This window comes from Bombyx mandarina, chromosome 12 (genome assembly GCF_030267445.1).
Source record: "Bombyx mandarina strain Sakado chromosome 12, ASM3026744v2".
NCBI classification, from domain to species: Eukaryota; Metazoa; Arthropoda; class Insecta; order Lepidoptera; family Bombycidae; genus Bombyx; species Bombyx mandarina.
In genome coordinates this window covers 1,464,339-1,485,462 of record NC_143219.1, presented here as the reverse complement: position 1 = coordinate 1,485,462, position 21,124 = coordinate 1,464,339, and the positions used below count along the sequence as shown (strand labels likewise).

Genomic DNA, 21,124 nt, shown 5'->3' with positions numbered 1-21,124 from the left:
GGCTGAGTCCCGTGATCTCGCCTACACGCTAGATGAACATACATTAGCAACCCGAGGTTACTGGGATAGGTAAAAAAAGTCTTGATACTACTCTATAAAGAAAAAACAAAGATCAATAAAACACAAAGTGTTAGTTAATCACCCCAATTCAACAGACAGTCAACATGACTAGATATTATTATAGACCTAGACCTGTATCTCGGTATCTTGTGTATTAGTCCTTTAACTCCTTTAAATCGAAATTATAATTGGAAAACTAACTGTCAGACATAATGTCTTCGATAGTAATACATATAAATTATTTAATTTCTCGGGCTTTTCGACGGGGACGCAAGTTAGAAGAAGATTTGTGAATTTGTTTTATTTCATTAATTTAGTGTTCAGGATTATATGTGGAAAAATGTTTGCTTGTTTATCATTTACATCTCTGAAAGTGTACAAGTATGAAGGTGACTTTTTTGGTTTTTCCAAAAAGTGAGTTGAACTATCAATGAATTCCCACCATACATGGGCTTTTTCATTACATCTCATACAACACCTACGTTGTTGTTTTATCTCAACTCGTTTTATTCTATTTCAGTTCATTACACAATCAGTTTCAATTCAGTCGATTTCATTTTATTCCTTCCAATTCCACATTTCATAGAACAGACATGAATTCGATCTATGTGACAAAAACGTTGAGTTTATGGTTAATGTTCCCTTTGCCCAACCAGTGGACTCATCAATTTATGTTTGTCAAACAAATGTCAACGCTAATCAGTTAATCAGTCGAGATCGGGAATCGGGCGGTGTTTGTAAATATTAAGTCCGTTTGATTTTCATATTTTATTTACTCAAATGGACCTTACGATTATACAATAATTGTTGGCTATCATAAGTGTGAATTATTTACCAGTGCTTAGAATGAGTTGTTAATGTAATTAAAAGTGTTTTGAATAAAATTATAAATCCAAAATTAAATAAAAAGGTATGCATTATTTTGTTTACGAGTTATACAATTCTTTTGTCTACTTTTATCTTTGTTTTAGATGTTTTGTAAACGATGTAGATTTATCCATCTACTATTTAATATAATATATATATATGAAAAATAAATAAAGATTTTGTGCCAATTGTGCCAATTCAATTTTTGTTAAATTATCAAAATCTTTACATTAATTTGACTTTTCTACAAATTTTGTTCTATGATTTTAAAAGGATAAGATTAAAGAGGATTTTTTTAGTTAAAAGACATCGAAAATCAAACAAAACAAACTTAAATTTGTGTTCTTATTGGTTGCTATTGATTGCTTGAAGCAATCTATATCTTCTAGGAATGTATTGAGCGAAACTAAAACTAAATGAGAGATATTTAGATATGCTACTCTGCACTTACATTTTCTTCATAAAAACAAGACATTTATATAATTAATCCATCAAAAACCAACACAAACATGAATTTAACTGAATATAAAATGAATAGTATAAATACTTTTATATGTAACTAAATACTTAATCACTACATAGTATAAAACAAAGTCGCTTTCTCTGTCCCTATGTATGCTTAAATCTTTAAAACTACGCAATGGATTTTGAAGTGTTTTTTTTATAGATAGAGTGATTGAAGGGGAAGGTTTATATGTATAATAACATCCATTAAATAGTGGAGAGATCAATAATACATTGCAGTTTCCGAAGCGAAGCGAGGGCGGGTCGCTAGTAATATAAATAAACTAATAAAAGAAGGGGTTACAAACAAAGACTAGTCTGTGCAGTATTTATTACCAGCTCTTCTTGAGCTGTAATAAAAATATTATTTTTTTATTTAAATGAAAAACATTAAATTGCTAAATTCTTATCTTTATTTTTATCTGCGCTTACAGCCATATTCAATTTGTCAGAAAAAAATTTCAACAGTATTTTTCGACAATAAAATGTAGTCCATGTTTCCGTTTTATTGTACAGATTTCATGTGCAAGATATTTTCATGATATTGTATTAACTAAACATAAATAAGCTTGTTACATTTTTTGTTTACTAATTTATCAATCTATTAGCCATCGGCTGTACTTAATTATATTTATTGCCATTCCAACAACTTTTATTTATTTCATGTTTTCACCCAATTATTTTAACGATAAAAACCATCACAATCACTTACAAAATAATGAGCATACATTTTTGTGAAGTTTTTTTCTAATGAATTCACGTGAATATGTGTAAAGAGTTTAGTTTTCTAAGTAATTTCTTTATGATTTGGTCAAGTTCTGAATACTTTGCTGTGCTGTGTACTTAGCTGATGACCAATCCTGCTTTAAAGAAGGCTTTATTGCTGTAGACAGGATGAACAAACCAACTGTCTGCTACTGCTTTTGTCGAAGGTTTCAGCAAACTTAAATTTGGGTTTTTGTTTTATAACCTGACAAGTTTCTTGACTATGAAAATTGTTGGTTATTTACATTAGAAAAACATTGGAAAATGTAGGTAGGTAAACAACTTAAAAAAATACACTTTTGTAACAAAGCAAGCAATTTTTTTTTATTCGTGCTCTAGTGGAGGATCCTCATTATATTAGGCCAAAGTAATAAAAATATTATAATAAATTGTTGCTGTCCTTGTAATATGTGCGATTTTTTTAAGTCTGAGGAAAATTTTGAATACGGCTGTCTGTCTCTTGGTGTCACTAAAAATTCCTTGGAAAGATTCCTTTACATAGATAGATATAGAGAAATGAGAACAAACGAGTCCATTCTAAGGCAGCTAGACATCCGAAAAAGGCTGCCGAGAATGCCATCCGCCGAATTCCATCTGCCGAGAACGTGTTATGAGCTTCTTCGGACTCATCATGCGGTCTCCCAGACATGAATTAGAGAAGCTCATAATTACGGGTCGCATAGAGGGCAAGCGCGCTGTGGGCAGAACACCAGCCAGATGGTCAGATCTAGCAAGAGAAGCACTCGGTGGTAGTCTGTACCATGCAGTCCATGCCACCCATGATCGGGCGCATTGGAAGTACGTCGCATGTGGTCGCGATCCTCAGTAGTGAGGGAACGATATAGAAGATATAGATAAACAGAATTTTCTTTGGTTTTCACGAGACGTAGACACACTTGAAACTATTGCAGATGGATTTTTACTCTATTGCAAACGTCATGAATAACTGCAGTTTGTAAACATTTTTATTCATAAGATTTGACAAAATACTCACAGAAACATAACAGTTAAATTCCACATAATAATATGCAAGGGTATTGTAAACGATCTGCAATTTCAGTCAATAAAACATATATTGTAGTGTACTTAATCTCATTTTTTGTTTATTTCCATGTTGGTGTTTATGTAAGTGATATTATAGTAATATTGATATGGGAAACAGACTTTAATACATCAAATAGTTTGAAAAATAATCACCATATAATAAACACGTTGTTATATCGTAGAAGTAGTTTGGATTCTAGCTAAACAGAGACAGGTCAAGCCAATGGAAGCGAGTTAGCAAAACGGTAACTCCTTTGAGGTTCCCAGTCGTGCCAACAAATACAAATGTCTAATTTAAATAATAAATAAATAAATATTTACTAACAATCACACCACGTTAACTGGTCCCATGATAAGTTCGTAAAAAACTTGTGTTACAGGTACCAGATAACGGAAATAAATGTAAGATTTTTATTATTCACATACATAAATTTAATATACATCCATAACCCTGGAGGAGACATTTATATTTATCATACAAATATCTTCCCTTGGCGGGATTCGAACCCACGACCCCCTTGTGTAGTGACCATGTCACTTACCACTACACCAGATGGTCGTCAAAAGAAATTGAGTTTAGAAATCGAGTTCGGAATATTCTGGATCCAGTGATTTTTCGTTTTCCGCCATTGATAAGTAATCTCAAAATCACTACCACACTCTCGTGATAACTGTATTGCCGTTGTAATGACGAAGCTTCTATTTATCTCGTTGTTGAACTCGTGTATTATCTTTTGATTAATTTAATTAGATCCGTTACAAGTACACATTGCGCGTACTCGGCTTGAATGTCTCTCGTCAACAGATACGAGGGCACGTAGTATGAACACGCTCCAGATGGCCAGACAAACTAAAGGTCTGCATTGGTTTAAATGGTTCCTGGAGATCGTGGTCGTCTCGCAGTGAATGCGGCCATCCACCTTAAAACATAAAGTCGAAATCTCGATATTGATATAACAAAACGATTATTCTGTTATGGATACCGGAACGCCCGAGGGCCTTGTGGTATGTGTGGGTAGAACGGTGGTACCTAATCAAGCTGGCCAAAAATAAGTCCTGATTTTGTATCTCAAATCTCGAGTATCTCAAAAAATCCACTTAGCTTTTACCTAGATCGTTGACAGATGATCAACTAGATTAATGTTTCGTTAGCAAATTTACCAATCACGTCAAGACCGATTACCGATGTCGTAATTTCAATGATAATATTGTTACTGATATGAAACACAGGGTACCAACAGCTACTATTGATTGTGATCCGTCCGCAATAGCTCCCTAGTTTCCTATCTTAAGTACACGATAGGATATGAATACCATAATTCCGCTCATTTCTTTGGTAGATAAGACGCTGTTTTTATATTAATTAGGTCGAGATACTGGTCATACGTTTTGGATTGGACAGCGATATTCAAATTGTCATTAGGTTCTTTGTGTTTTCTCATCATTTTAGGTAGTAAAAAGAATATGTGTACTACCACTGTTCAGTGTATTTCGCGTGTCGTTGTAACTAATCGCCAACGTGTGTGGACACGCATCGTGAGATGCTAGAGCAAGGAATGGTGGAAAGTTACTTTCGCGCGAAACTCTGATAAGGAATGCGTGATTGTTTGGTATTTTATTACTGAACTACTTTGCAGATACATTTTTAGCAGTTCTTGTTCTAATTGCATAGTAAGTCCTCTTGGCTATCATTCCCTATGAAATTACCAATATCCTTGAGTGGCTAATCTACTATCGGACCGTAATCGCGACCTGTTCAGAAAATCCGGCGAGAAAATCAGTGGGTTGTGTCTGTAGGGCTGGCTACCGTTCCCAAGGGTCCAGATTGGTGAATATCCGATCGTAGTCAATATTTTAAGCTTAAGATTTATGTCTTCATATTCGGTCAAATGAACCTTTATGTAACATTCCCGTGAACACACATATTAAACTGTACAGAGCATCATATGCAGCGGATAATAGTTACCTCTAAGTCAAAAAGGTAAGGATGTCTATAGTAGCTTTATGACGTCCTTAAGCCTATGAAACAATCGTTGCCCTAGACCCTTGGAAGTGGCAGCAAATAGAAAAACATCCTATCACAGTGACACAGAGAATTAAGCCAGTGATTGTACTCGAAAAACAATGGTGTTTCATTGTTTCTGTAAAATTTCAAAACTGACTAAGACGGGACCGTTCGCAAACTAACAAAACCAATTAAATTCGACCAAAATAAAACAGCTGTACAAATCGTGTACGGTTCAGTGTACTTTATCATTTGAAATTGTTAGTTTTAAAGATGCGTCATCGCGATTGCTTAGTTAAACCCTTTGACTGCCATGTAAATCACCGATGGCCTACGCGGCGTAATTGTGTCGATTTCTGTTACTAAGTCGCCGGGATATCTAATAGAGTCTGGGAAAGATGAATCCGTAAATACTGAGAATGAAGAGACCTTAAAAGACTAAAACTTACATTAACAAACAAAAGAAGGAAAAGTTAGGCAATCCTTAAGCGTCTTAGTAGCAGCAAATCGACATAATTACTCCAGCGGGCCGCGTAGGGCACCGGTGACCTACACAGCAGTCAAAGGGTTAATTAAGAACGACCAGTTCAGTCGTTGATAACGCCTAACAGTCAATAGAGGTTGGTTGGGACCAGCTTCCCGATTTCGAGAAAACGCTTCGTTACTTCCAAGTGCCGCTCCGTAAAGATGACTCGAAGAGAAGCCACCGTATACAGGCGTTGACAACGGGTGCAGGCGACAAGTCATACCGGCTTCGTCTATTTACCCCACTTGATTAAATGACGCTCACGAGGTTTTTTTTTCGGGTATGGGGCGACAACTCAACAGGCGTCTTAGGGGTGGCGCCGCGAGTCTGGTAGTAGTGTTGACCGCGGGGACCCCCCAAGTCTGATCGGGCCCTGACCCAGGAAGGAGATCGGATCGTTTGGTGCAGTAGGTTTGCTTAAGACCTAAAGATCGAGAATGACCTCGTGAAATTCCGATTATACAACTTAACTATCTAATCCGGCAAACGTTGTTTTGCCATATAAATTATTTCTAGGAAAGATATAATAAATAACTTGTATACCGACTGCAGCGCCACCTGCCGGGCTGGTTTGTGAATCTAAACCATCCAGGGCGCTACCCAAATGCATACAAAAAAAATCATTCAATTCGGTCCAGCCGTTTGGGAGGAGTTCAGTGTCAGACATACGCACAGAAGAAATATATATATAAAAATTCGACGCACTAACGCTAAAAAACCGCGGGGTGATTTCGCGCCACATTTCCTTATGTATGTTTTCTAAAATACATTAATACGACGCACACAATTTATACACGTTTCGTTGACATGTGTCTATATAGAATTCCAGGTCAAAGTTCACTGGACATTGAGCTTCATTACGGCGATCTTTGTGGTGGCTGGTTTGTTTTCACTGAATCATTAATGATATTTAATTAATGTCAAACATTTATCATTTAGATTCAGCTCTGACGATCTACGTATGTTGTTTTGGATGATTACTCTCGAATTTATTCGCGATGTTTGCAGAATTTTCATTGAGTACCAACTGATTGCTGACATTAGTGAACTGAAGCCATTGTGACTTAAAGGATAAGACGTCCGGTGCATTCGTATCGAACGATCCACCGGTGTTCGAATCACGCAGGCGGGTACCAATTTTTCTAATGAAATACGTACATAGAGCTCATATCTCAAGGTGGGTTACGGCCTTTACGTTGTAAATGTCTATGGGCTCCGGTAACCGCTTAACACCAGGTGGGCCGTTAGTTCGTCCACCCACGTATTAATAAAATTTTAAAAATTGGATGGAATATACTTAGCTGATTTTATTTAGATTTTTCGTATTTGGGCTTGAATTTTGAGTTTATTGTAAAGAACCGTTCACAGTTATATCACAATAGTTCCGAATTCTCGTGAAGTTATTTGTCCGTCCGTGTCCGTGCGAGGGTCGTAACTAGATCAGCGACGGAATCCATCGGCGAAGAGTGGAAATCTCCAAAAACCGGTCGGTGTACCGTCCAAAACAAAAACTATGAAAATTCTTCTCTTCATATACGAGGGCGCGTTTTTATGTTCGCCGAATAGGGAATACAGAGTGGAAATAAAAAAACCAAATTAATTTTCTTTTTCAATATACTTATTCACCTGCAAGACGAATACATTTTTCAGATCTTTGAATTAATTTATTTATAAACTCATAAAAAAAAAATGCCTTTATCTTCAAAATACGCCGAAACTGCCTCCTTCACTTCATGATCGGTGGTAATTTTTTTACCCCGCAACTCTTTTTTCATTTTTGGAAACAGGTAATAATCAGTCGGGGCCAGGTCTGAGCTGTAGGGTGAGGGGTGATTCCAAATATCGAAGCCCGCCTTATGCAGGGCAGCCAACGCAACGCGGCTCTTGTAAACCGGCGCGTTGTCGTGCAAAAGCAGCACACCTTTTGTCAAATTTCTCCGCCTTTACTCTTTAATGACTTCTTTTAATCGCTCTAGTATTGAAGCGTAGTATTCTCCGGTTATAGAAACACCTTTACCTTTAAAATCGATCAATAATATTCCTTCCAAGTCACAAAAGACCGTTGCCATGAGTTTCCCAGTTGACTGTGACACCTTAAACACTTTGGCTGGCGCTGCTCCCTTTTTATGCCACTGCATAAAGTCTTGTTTCGACTCAGGTTCATAATGATGAACCCAAGTTTCATCTCTAGTAATAATTCCACTCAATACACCATCTTTGTAGTCATTGCAGAGGTTCAAAAATGCATGTGAACACTCTACGCGTTACTATAGTACTGTTGCCCATTAGCATGAACAAACTTAGTTGTACTAACGAGCTTACGATTCACCCGCTTATAGAGTTTACTGAAGCCCTTGGACATCAGAACGTGAATACGGCTATTCACCTTAAGAGGTCGAAATCTCGATTGTATAACGTCTGCTTCATCCTTCGAACCGGAATGACTGCTTCGCTGTAGAAATTGGCATGGTCGTGGTATTCGTCCGTGTGGGCTTGTATATCTTTCTTCTTCCTAGTCGGTATCGCTCTTAAAGTGGTCGTGGTCATCAATTCAGACGTTTGGTGGCAAGCTTTACAACACGCCGCCACTCCTCTCTGACGGACCTCCGTGTATATCCTAGTAGCCATTTATTTAGCAGTATTTATCGTACAGAATAATTTTGGGTTTTTTTTTATGATTGAGACATTACTGGTGGCCCGAAGGTCTCTTCACGAGGACAGGTGGGCAAGCAAATGCTCAGCCAGGAGGAGGGTAAGCGTGGTGGCGACTTGAATGATTGGGCTTACACAGCAAAAGCCGTAATTCAAAAGCCAAATTCTATTATAAACTCTGTCGTCCATTGCAATAAATTAAATTGTATTTAAATCAATTTTTTCACTTGGCTACAATACGAATTATATTTGTTATCAAGAGTAGATGTTTGATAGTGTATATCCGTGACAAACATGCGTTTTTAATCTTAATAACCTTTATGCAGATAAAACTTTTTAAGCCATTCAATCCTGCTCATTAATTATATTAACAATAAATTGACTTTGAAAAAATTAAACTTCATTAATGTATTTTATCGTAAGTCGTATTGTTATGAGTCTTAATGAGCTCTGGAGTCCATTGGGATCACGGCGTGACAGCCTTTACCTATATTAAAACGTGAAGCTGGAGCCTGGAGTATTGTATGCTACGGCATTTACTAGTAGTAATAGAAACCCCCTTTTTTTCGCGCTTGGGTCGAACCTCCTACGAGGTCCCCGCGTCTGGTAATATATACCCTGCCATCTTGATTACATCGGCTACGAAGTAGTCCTGCGTTCCGGTTCCGTAGGCTTGAGACTTCGACCTCATGTCTCATGTGCTGTCCATGGACTCCGGACTTTAAATCAGGCGAGCCGAGAGCTAGCTCACCTATTTACGTAATAAAGAAAAAAAACTTATTCGATCCAATTGATAGATACATTTTTTTAACATTCCCGAAATATTTATCTAGATCGTGGCAATGTATGTATAATTTATGTGTTTTGATTGTTTAGAAAACAAATAGATTATTTACTGTTCGATTATAAGTAAAGTATAGCATAGATAATCGACTGTTTACCATAGATTAACATGGAAATATATTGCACATATTCTGTTAAGTCAGAGTTACCGTTATTACAATAAAGTATCAAGCTTTTTTTTTTTTTTTACTTAGACCCATTTGTCCTGGTATACACGACCAAACAGTGTTTTTTTTATTGACAGGTGGATGAAGATGGTGTCTTCCGGAGTGAAAAGCGGTCTGTTCATGGGCTTCGGGTCAGCGCTGGTCCTCATTGGTGCTATCGTAGTAGTATACTGGCCTTCCCTTTTCATGGCTCAGTTACAAAGGGTATGTGAATTTTCTTTATTGCTTTGATGTGTGGACGATCTCACAGGCCACCTGGTGTTAAGTGGTTACCGGAGCCCATATACATTTACAACGTAAATGCGCCACACATATTGAGATATAAGTTCTAAGGTCTCAGTATAGTTACAACGGCTGCCCCACCTTTCAAACCGAAACGCATTACTGCTTCACGGCAGAAATAGGCGGGGCGGTGGTACTGACCCGTGCGGACTCATAAGAGGTCCTACCACCAGTAATTACGCAAATAATAATTTTGCGGGTTTGATTTTTATTACACGATATTATTCCTTCGCCGTGGACATCAAAAAGCCGTTCCATTATAGAACGTTAGTCAGCCTCGTAAAACTTTTTAAAGCAAGTCCCAAAAGCTATGCTACAGTCTTTTTGCCAATAAACTTGATTTTAGAACTCCATTCTGCAACCATAACTCTCACTTCGATTCCAGATGATGATCCTGTCGCCGACCTCAACGTCATTCGGTATATGGCAGGAGACTCCAATACCGATGTACCTGGAATGCTACATGTTCAACATAACGAACGCGGATAAGATCCTCGCGAAAGAGGACGTAATACTGAAAGTGGAGCAGTTTGGTCCTTACGTGTTCAGGGAGTCACATTCTAAGGTGAGTCGGTGTAAAAATTCACTAAACGAAACAGATTTTGCTATAGAAAACTGGTATCAAATTGCAGATCCGACTTTATTTATTTATTTATTGCTTAGATGTGTGGACGACCTCACAGCTCACCTGGTATTAAGTGGGTACAACGGCTACCCCGCCCTTCAAATCGAAACTCATTACTGCTTTACGGCAGAAATAGGCAGGGTGGTGCTACCTACCCGCGCGGACTCACAAGAGGTCCTACCACCAGTAAATCTTTCTTCTGGTAATAGTGCTTTCTATTGAACACTGATCATGTCTTTAGTGTCCTAGAGATTAGAGGCTGAGGAGTGGAAGAAGCCTCTAAGATGGTGTGCCTAATCTTATGTATCTGTCGCCATGCTAGGGCTTTTAGCTCAAGGTCTTACCGCATGACGTATTTAACGCTACGGACTCCAAAGTTTTATAAGTCCTCGTACGTATTGTTATTCCGGAGATATGGTTACCGCTGTTCCAACCCTTACTGCAGTGGGGTGCTTGTGAGACACGGCTCAAAGTCTGGCTCAAAATACCATTCAAACTCCCACTTTGTAATGAATAGACCAGTGATTCTCAAACACTGTGACGCGGCGCTTTTGTGTGCCATGGGATTTTAAAATTGTGCCGCAAAGTTTTGGATATATAATAATATTAATATTATTAAATAGCAACCATAAAACCATAGAGCGATATTTATGCCTCAAATCGGCAAACTCTTGTCACTACTATTTCCAAATTGTCCAGATTGTCAGTAGACAGAAACTGGTTGCATACTAGTTGCTGCACTTGTTCTTACGTTAAAGTGTGTTGTAGTATAGTACATATTTTAAAATAATCTTATACTTTGTGTGCCGCACCAAAAAAAAAGGGGAAGGTGAAAGAAGTGAAACTTCTTTTGCGGGGTGTATAGTATTGTGATTTTCTTCATTTTTCATTCTTAAATCAAATTTATCTTGTAATAGGGAATGCTGTGTATAAGGATACGACCTAGCTCACTTTGTCGCTTCCCTCTCTCCACGGTCGAGTGGTTCGGGAGACGCTCTTTCTATTTTCTCACTCTCGCTCTTCCTAAATTGTATCTTTTCTCTCTAGCCGTAACGAATCTATCGTGAGTTAAATTTCACTCTCAACGCGCCTAAAGAAGTTTCACTTCAAAGGCTGAGAATCACTGCAATAGACAAACAGATATTGTATAAAGTTTGTCACAACCCTGGTTAAAGTGTGTGTATGTAAATATCATTAGGCCATTTGCAAGTCTTCGCTTGTATGAGAATGCAAACGAGCATTCAGCGCTTACAAGGTTTCTTTACAACGATTATTGAAGCACCAAAAGTGACGTTTGACTTTTCCTTAAGCTACATGTTTTCAATTTATCTAAATGAGCACTTTGGTAATTAGAAATATATGGTAATTTGTTTGATAAAGGCGCTCATTCTCGGTGATGTTTTCTTTGAACTTAGCGCGTTATTAAACTACTTTAAGGTCAAGTGGAATCATGAGTGCCGAGATATTTGAAGAATGATTTATTTTATTGCTTAGGTGATTTTAAGTGGCCACCGGAGTCTGTAGACATCATAAATGTAAATGCCGCCACCCACCTTGAGCCATGAGTTGTAAGGTCTCAGTTATTACAGTACAACGACTGCCTCACCCTTTGAATCGAAACGTCACGGAAAAAATAGGCAGGGTGGTGGTACCTACCTGTGCGGATTCTCAAGATGCCCTACCACTAGTAACCTTATGTTTTGTGTAGCTTTTAAAGGTTACATAACTATCTGTTCATTCAAATTGCTTCGAATAAAGCATAACAACTGTAATTCGGATTAAAGAAAATCCTCTCTTCTCGCTCCCTAAACAAGATCGTTCAAAAGTAATTGAAAAAAAGTAGTCACATCTGTAGTGTATTTTGGGCGATAATTTGCAAAATTAGACTTTAAATATTATTATTTTACTTCAGTATATTCACAGATTTCGCGAAGACCACATTATAGACAAATAATATTAAAGACAATTTGACCACAGACTTTAAACAATAAAAAAAAGTTTGACAATAAACGAAGAGTATAAATGCGTGTGGGTTGTGTTTGACACATGGTAGTGTGTGTCATGTTTCTTTTATTGATTCAATGTATTTATTAGGCATCATTAAAAAAAAATTTACTTTCTGCACTCCTTCTCTATATTCTCTATAAGTGTGAGAAATTCCAACTCCAACTCCTCCGTCCACGCAATTTTCGTAAAAAGGGATACAAAGTTTTTGCTTCACGTATTAATATATAGATTGGTATTAAAAAAAATAAAGGGTTAAATAGGGCCTTTTTATTTTGACGATCTCGGTCAGGACATTAGAGCGAAGCTTGAGAAGCAGAATACGTGTGCATTCAAGTTAATGGGACGTCTTAATGTCTGAAAAAGACGTTCTAAGATTCCGGGTCGTTTCCGATCCGGTGGTATCCGATACTGCGAAACACTGCTCTTGCTAGGGCTAGCAAATTCGTTTGGTCAGAGCCTCGTGAACTTACCCACTCACCCGGTGAATCTAGTATGACCCCTATTTACTGGTGGTAGGACCTCTTGTGAGTCCGCGCGGGTAGGTGCCACCACCCTGCCAATTTCTGCCGTGAAGCAGTAATGCGTTTCGGTTTGAAGGGTGAGGCAGCCGTTGTAACTATACTGAGATCTTAGAACTTATATCTCAAGGTGGGTGGCCCATTTACGTTGTAGATGTCCATGGGCTCCAGTAACCACTTAACACCAGGTGGGCTGTGAGCTCGTCCAGCCATCTAAGCAATAAAAAAAAAGCAAGCCAATAAAAGCGTGTAATAAAGAACCAAAGATCCTTGTTTACGAGACGATGACACATCCGTGAGTTTATCTCGCTAACGGAAACATTGCATTGAGCATTTGTTGATAACTGGTGAAACACATTCATGGTACGCTCACTGCCCATCGCTAATTATATGTAAAACGCACTTCTTCAAACTGCTCACGTCCCACCTATCGTCCGTTGGTGACACTATGATGGAAACAGAAAGGTGGTCCAGTTCCATAAAAAAGTGTGTGTGTGTGTGTCACACGGTAGAAGTGAAACTTATAAAAAATAAAAATAATCGCAAGGGTCAATCACTCCGCAGTGCAATGGAGCAGCCTCACCCTGGGGGAACCGCCAAGAATTGATATTTTAACTTCACGTATAATGTGTTCTATCTCATTCTCTCGCCGGCCGAATCTTATACATTTATGTGTTTGTGTCTCTATCGACTTATTTTTTCGTTTCGTTTCATTCGTTTCATCGAGTTTCGATTCACGATTCTAAAGAAGTTTCACTTCAAAAAAGTAGTAAAAGAAGTGTCAAGATTGTGGCGGTAGCCATCATATTTTATAGTTATAAATATACATCACCATACAACACAAGATATTTGACAAATGCCTGAATCTCGCTTACGACATTTTCAAGAGAAGCTTGCATATATACAAGGTCCGAACAACAACATCTGGTCCGTCGGTCTACCGACCAATATTTAACCAGCTCGGTGGAAGATCTTCCCTTTGTCGTATACCTACAGGGATGTCATCGTGGCTTAAAGGCAAAGACGGTGCCGGTGTTTTCGAATCTCGCAGGCGGTTACAAATTTTTAGGGTAGGGCAACTTGTGAGTCCGCCCGGGTAGGTACCACCACCCTGCCTATTTTTGCGGTGAAGCACCAATGAGTTTCGGTTCGAAGGATGAGTCATCCGTTGTACTGTAAAAACTGAGACCGCATCTAATGGAAAAAAACTGATTATTCAATATGTATTCAACATGTAGGCGCGTTGCAGAAAGCGTGGCGATAACATTAATTGCATTATCTGATGTATATTTAATTGATAACGAATTACTAAAGAAACATGATTTAAAACGCAAAATTGTGTGTTTTGAGGACGATATTATTGTGGACTCATTTTATTGCGTAACTAGCAGGCCCGCTCCGGCTCCGCTCGGGTCTTTAACAAAAATTTCAACGATATTTGACGTTGTTTTATTTGTTTAAATAAAATACTTATTGCGGGATAAGTATAATAGTCGGACATATGCTGTCGCGACACTTTTTGTAAATAATAATGTGTTCTACAAAGTCGTAGTACATTATTTTTTTCTACCATAAATAGTTTTCGCAGGGCACGCGATGTAAAGAATATTTTAGGTAAATTTTTTATACCTTGTGTTACGTTATTGGAGTTTTAGTAAGGATCCCTAATTTTTTTCAAAAAAGATTATACCTTATGTCACTCGGGAATAGTGTAGCTTCCAAACAGTGAAAGAATTTTTCAAATCGGTTCAGTAGTTCGGAGCCTATTCAATACAAACAAACAAATCTTTCCTCTTTATAATATTAGTCTAGACAATGTTGTTTCCCGAGCGCTCCTTCATCAAACGAAGCTTGTGGAGAGTACTTAGCGGTAGGCAGTGGCTTGGCTCTTCCCCTGGGATTACTGAGTGATGGGCGACGGTGATCACTCACCATTAGGTGGGCCGTATGCTCGTCCGTTTACAAAGGCAATAAAAAAGTAAGAAAAAGCGGAATGAATATTAAATGAACGTGTATGTACATTGTTATTATGAAATGTATTTTATTCAAGTCACAAAAGTTTTATTCATGTTAGATGTTTTTGTATTTCGAAGTACTGCTATGTATCCTATAAACAAAACGTTACTCGAACTACTACTAAGTACATACATATATAAATAAATATTAACGTTGGTATTTATATGTATCCTCTATGCGTTCCTAAACTATTAATTCGTTGTAATTAAACTTTGTACAGTTATTCTTGATACTTTTATTATTGTTGTGACGCATCGAATTACACATAATTAATTGCAGCTATGCGGGAAAAGGACAGAGAATATCCGAACAAGGCTTGTGCGTCTAACTCTAAATGCACTATACTCTATTCCAATTACGAAGTCCCTTTTGACACTTCTTAGAACGTAACGCTTCACGATTTGCATAATTTGAAATAATTAATCATTTTTTGTTCATGGTCGTAAACATAAAAAATACACAATCTACATCATTATACATTTAATTCACGCACACAATAACATATATCTCATGGGACTTCGTAATTGGAACAGAGTATAGTTGCTTTGCTAATATCGATTCAATATTTCCTTCTGATAGCCTCCTTATGAGTTATTCCTCTTTTTTAAATGCCTCGATAAGATAGAATAGCCCTTTATGGATTATCAACAGTGCTACGGAATGATCTCAAACAACTGACACGCACCCACATAGAAACATAATATCTCAGACAGGCAAAGTTAGTATCTAAAAATGATTGTTATTTTTACATGAAATTCTGAAATATCGACTTAAGATTTTTAGGAGGTGCCATGCTTCAGATTTGTAGTAAAACTGTAATAAAGAATGCTGATAAAAATATTAATTCGCATGTCGCCATCGCAATGTCATCAGTCATCACTTATTACCTACTTTGAGACATGGAGCCTAAGTTATATCGGTGGTGTCACCCATAAAATCGGAACACATTACAGCTTCGCGACAGTACTTATACATTAACAAACTCAATTTTATGTTCGAAATTCATTAAAATTTATATTAAAAATGAACATTAAAATGCGAATTGTAGTCGTCGTGGCCTAATGGATAAGACGTCCGGTGCATTCGTGTTGAGCGATGCACCGGTGTTCGAATCCCGCAGGCGGGTACCAATTTTTCAAATGAAATACGTACTCAACAAATGTTCACGATTGACTTCCACGGTGAAGGAATAACATCGTGTAATAAAAATGAAACCCGCAAAATTATAATTTGCGTAATTACTGGTGGTAGGACCTCTTGTGAGTCCGCGCGGGTGGGTACCACCACCCTGCCTATTTCTGCCGTGAAGCAGTAATGCGTTTCGGTTTGAAGGGTGGGGCAGCCGTCGTTACTATACTTGAGACCTTAGAACTTGTATCTCAAGGTGGGTGGCGCATTTACGTTGTGGATGTCTATGGGCTCCAGTAACCACTTGACATCAGGTGGGCTGTGAGCTCGTCCACCCATCTAAGCAATAAAAAAAAAAAAAAAAAGAATACATATTCTGCCACATGCCTTAATTAAGTGATATAATAAAAATGTCATGGTCGAGACTGCAAAAAAAAAACGATAACACATTAAGTCGTATTAAAGTAATAATTGAAAAACTAGTGGTCCGATTTTTGTTGCCTTTGAAATATTTATCACGTGATTTATTAGATTTTCCATAACCGCGACACCAGACTTTGTATTAAGTCGGCTGGTGGCACTGACCACGTGTCCAGAGGGTCTTGTTTTTTCGGTCTATTGTCTATTCGCTGGCAACATAAGGGATTATTCTATACGAATTACGGTATGCCTGGTAGGTGGAATGATTTCAGAACCAATGAAGTCGTCGTGGCCTAAAGGATAAGTCGTCCGGTGCATTCATATCTAGCGATGCACCGGTGTTCGCATCCCGCAGGCGGTACCAATTTTTCTAATGAAATACGTACTTTTTTTTTTTTTTTTTTTCCCACAGGAGAAAATCGCCGGATCCCCACCCGCGCGGCAGGTGGGGTATGTGGGAGTTGAACCCACTAAAAACTCCTGCCGCTCACAACCGGCGCCCTACCTCGGACCGGGCCGGAGCCCAGTCGGGGCTATTGAAACGGCGGGACAGGGTTGACGCAGAGCACATTACATCCATCCCACCGTCCCACGGACGCCGGACCGGTGGCCGCCAGCGACACGACCACCGGTTCCCTCGTTCAGCGGGCCGAGAGCCCGCTTTGATGGCGCCGCGTTACACCTTCCCCCAGAGCGGTCGGGGGAACGCGGTCTACCATCACCCGGCTTCCTATTGCGGGTGAGCGTGCCAAGCACGCCACCCCACGTCTGGGTCTCTCTCCGCACAAAACGGGTGGGACCCCTAGCTCTTAGGGGGCCAGGTCACGGATACGACCCCGGTCCCGACCCCCTGCTCGGCGGCGGCGGGTTTCTGCGTAGTGAGGAGAGCTTTCCCTCACTCGCTCCGCCGCCTCCTTCTGCGAGATGGTGCACTCGCAGAAGTCGAGCATAGCCTTCCATGACTCATCGCTGCCAAGCATCGACGCCACGACGCCAGGCAGCGACAAGTCAGGTCCTATCTTTGCGACCAGGACACGGCGCTGCACCTCCCACGCGGGGCAGACAGCGAGCGTATGCTCCGCCGTGTCCAGGTCGTGTCCACAATGGTGACACCTCGTCGTCGGCTCAGCCCCTATCCGGCGCAGGTACTTCCCGAAGCATCCGTGCCCGGTCAGCACCTGCACCAGACGAAAGGTGAGACGTCCTTCGCCACGATTCACCCAGTCATCAAAGACCGGGTAAACCGCCTCGACGGTCCGTAGCCCCCACGTGGGGTTGGCCAATCGCCTCGACCACGACTCGAGCACGGACCGCCGAGAATGGGCCTTCCGCGCCCGCAGCTCACTTTCGGGGAGACGCGCCACGCCCCGAGCACGAAGCTCGCTGCGCCACCGATAGTCGGCAGCGAGCGACTCCGCCTCCAGCTCCCATGGCGGCGTCCCCGCCAAAACACACGCCGCCTCGAAGGAGACGGTGCGATATCCGCGGATGACCCTGATGGCAACGGTGCGCTGCGGCCGGCGCAGGAACCGAGCCATAGTGGCCCGGTTGCGCGGCTCAGCCCACACAGGTGCACCGTACAGGGCCATCGATCGCACCACCCCCGCGTAGAGACGGCGCACAACCTGATCCGGTCCCCCAATATTCGGGAGCAGCCGGCTCAAAGAACCGGCCGTCCCCATCAATCGGGGGACCAGCTCTGCAAAGTGAGCACGAAAAGCCCACCGGCTGTCCAACACGAGGCCGAGGTACTTCAACTGCACCCCGACCCCTATCCGGACGCCTCCAACCACGATGTGGGTGTCAACGGGTGGCGCCCTCCGCGGCCCGTGAGACCACAGAGCCTCGGATTTATTGAGCGCCACGTCGAGACCCAGCCACCTTATCCTTCCGACGACGAGGGCCACTCCCGCTGTGGCGAGACGGGCAGACTCCCTATAATCATCCCCCGGGCCACGACCAACGTGTCGTCCGCGTAACAAATAACGCGGAGGCCCGGGAGGAGGGCGCCCCTCAGCACCCAGTCGTACCCGATATTCCACAAGAGGGGGCCGAGAACCGACCCCTGCGGAACACCACGCACGACCGGAAAACGATGAATGAAATACGTACTTAACAAATGTTCACGATTGACTTCCACGGTGAAGGAATAACATCGTGTAATAGAAATCAAACCCGCAAAATTATAATTTGCGTAATTACTGGTGGTAGGATCTCTTGTGAGTCCGCACGGGTAGGTACCACCGCCCTGCCTATTTCTGCCGTGAAGCAGTAATGCGTTTTGGTTTGAAGGGTAGGGCAGCCGTTGTAACTATACTGAGATCTTAGAACTTATATCTCAAGGTGGGTGGCGCATTTACGTTGTAAATGTCTATGGGCTGCAGTAACCACTTAACACCAGGTGGGCTGTGAGCTCGTCCTCCCATCTAAGCAATAAAAAAATAAAAACAATCCAATCTAGTAAGGATGATATGGGTATAATAGTGAAGATCATAGATAATCAATGTAATGTTATTTAACGCTCATTATTTTTCTTATCAGGTGAACCTGACTTGGAATGATAACAGCACAATCACATTCTACAATCAGAGATTTTGGCACTTCGACCAGAATTTGTCGAAGGGAAGTCTTTCGGATGAGATTATCAGCATCAACCCTGTAATAGCGGTGAGTTCAACTGAATTCTAAGAAGAGTAATTCAGAATTACTGGTGGTAGGATCTCTTGTGAGTCCGCGCGGGTGGGTACCACCACCCTGCCTATTTCTGCCGTGAAGCAGTAATGCGTTTCGGTTTGAAGGGTGGGGGAGCCGTTGTAACTATACTTGAGACCTTATAACTTGTATCTCAAGGTGGGTGGCGCATTTATGTTGTGGATGTCTATGGGCTTCAGTAACCCCTTAACACCAGGTGGGTTGTGAGCTAGTCCAACCATCAAAGCAAGAAAAAAAAGTAATATTTTGTTAAACGCATTACTGCTTCACGGCAGCAATAGGTGGGGCGGTGGTATGTATTAAACTAACACACTGTAAAAGTAATAAATGTTATTTGCAATATATATTTTTTTATTTTTAATTGTAACAGTATTTATGGCCAGACTAAGTATACACACTTTTACATTTAGTAATAAAGATAGGTTCTATCAATAAGATTGGCAACTATTACAGAAAAACGGTAAGATAATAAAAGGCTATGACTGAAAGATTTTAGGAGCACACGTTTCTGGAATTTTTTTTCTCTGGGATGCGAGACTGATCGAGGATTAATGGGTTACTAGTGGTCCCGCAGTAGTCGAAATTCGACTTTAATCAATTGAAATTTTATGTTTAAACATTATTATGGTTGTATTGTTAAATACTAGTGTACTTATATAATATAATCACAGATTTCGCCAAAACTACACTATACATAATAATAAAGACAAACAATATTCATCTATTCTCAATTTGACCACAGACTTTAAACACTAACAAAAGTTTGACAATTGACAATAAACAAAGAGTATATTTATTTAAATGTGTTGTGTCAAATACATGGTAGTGTGTGTAATGTTTTATTTATTGATTTAATGTATATTTTTAAATAAATAAATAAAAATTAGCATTGTGCACTTCTTCTCTATATTCTCTAGAGTGTGGAAAGTTTCATAATCCTCCGTCCGCGCAATTTTCGTAAAAAGGGATACAAAGTTTTTGCTTCACGTATTAATTAATGGGTTATTCTGTTCTCAGTCTGTGGCGTACATTGTCAGACACCAGCCCAGGGTCATCAAGGTATCCGTTGACGTTTTCCTGCGGATGTTCCACGACGACCTCTTCCTGAAGGCGAACGTCTCGTCCTGGCTGTTCGAAGGCATCGAAGACCCGGTTTTGGAGATGGCCCAAAAGTTTCCCGATCTACCCTTGAATATACCGTACGACAAATTCGGATGGTTCTATGAGGTATGTAGATTTTTGATTGCCGTTTCTCTATCTTGTTGGGTTTTTCAGGTCCTATGATAAGTATCTTAACATGAATATCCTCATTCGTCTCCGGTTTGCTTCGTGGCAGATTTAGGTTAGACGGCGCTAACCTTCCGTGCTGTCTGACAATGCGCATCAGCAAAACTGGACCAGCTAACGATGGAGCCTAATCACCTTTTTTTTTCGCTGAAGGGAGTATCGCGATATTCCTCTATTATTACAAATTACATGACTTAATGTACTACACTACATGCCTACTTATTCGCTGGTAGTCTAAGAGGTTATAAAATCTTCACCCGTATGGGTAGCTGAGCTCACGGAGCCTAATCACCATTGTCAATTTTTTTTTCCTACCTATGCTGATACCTTTGAGAGGCTATATCAGGTTCGCCCTAACGTGTAAGTGAGCTCACGGGGCTCAAACCAGAGTGGTGCTAACACTGGCCCTAGCAAGAGCAGTGCTTCGCAGTATCTATCACCGGATCGGAAACGCGACCCACTGAGAAGATCCGTCGAGAAACTCAGTGGGCTGTTGATATTAATGACTGACTCAGTGGTGCTGTGGCTAGTGGCTTTCTCTCGGGGATCGTGAGTTCGATTCCCATATCGGGTAAACATTCGTGTGATGAACAGGTTTGTTTGCTCTTTGTCTGGGTGCATATTATCTATATATGTATATATTTGACCTTATATAAGTATGTATGCCAGTCTCTAGTGCTTATAACAGAGCGAATC

The 21,124-nt window shown here is 40.3% G+C and overlaps 1 protein-coding gene across 1 annotated transcript in view; it reads left to right on the top strand.

The window, feature by feature from the left end:
- The first annotated feature begins 748 nt into the window (after positions 1-748).
- SCRB3 (scavenger receptor class B member 3) overlaps positions 749-21,124 on the top strand; it is a 33,986-nt gene continuing 13,610 nt past the window's right edge. Inside the window, exons 1-5 of the mRNA XM_028174976.2 lie at positions 749-970; positions 9,511-9,637; positions 10,101-10,280; positions 18,971-19,096; positions 20,159-20,368. Coding sequence (XP_028030777.2) covers positions 9,515-9,637; positions 10,101-10,280; positions 18,971-19,096; positions 20,159-20,368 — 639 coding nt within the window. The 5' untranslated portion in view covers positions 749-970; positions 9,511-9,514. The remainder of the gene's footprint in view (positions 971-9,510; positions 9,638-10,100; positions 10,281-18,970; positions 19,097-20,158; positions 20,369-21,124) is intronic.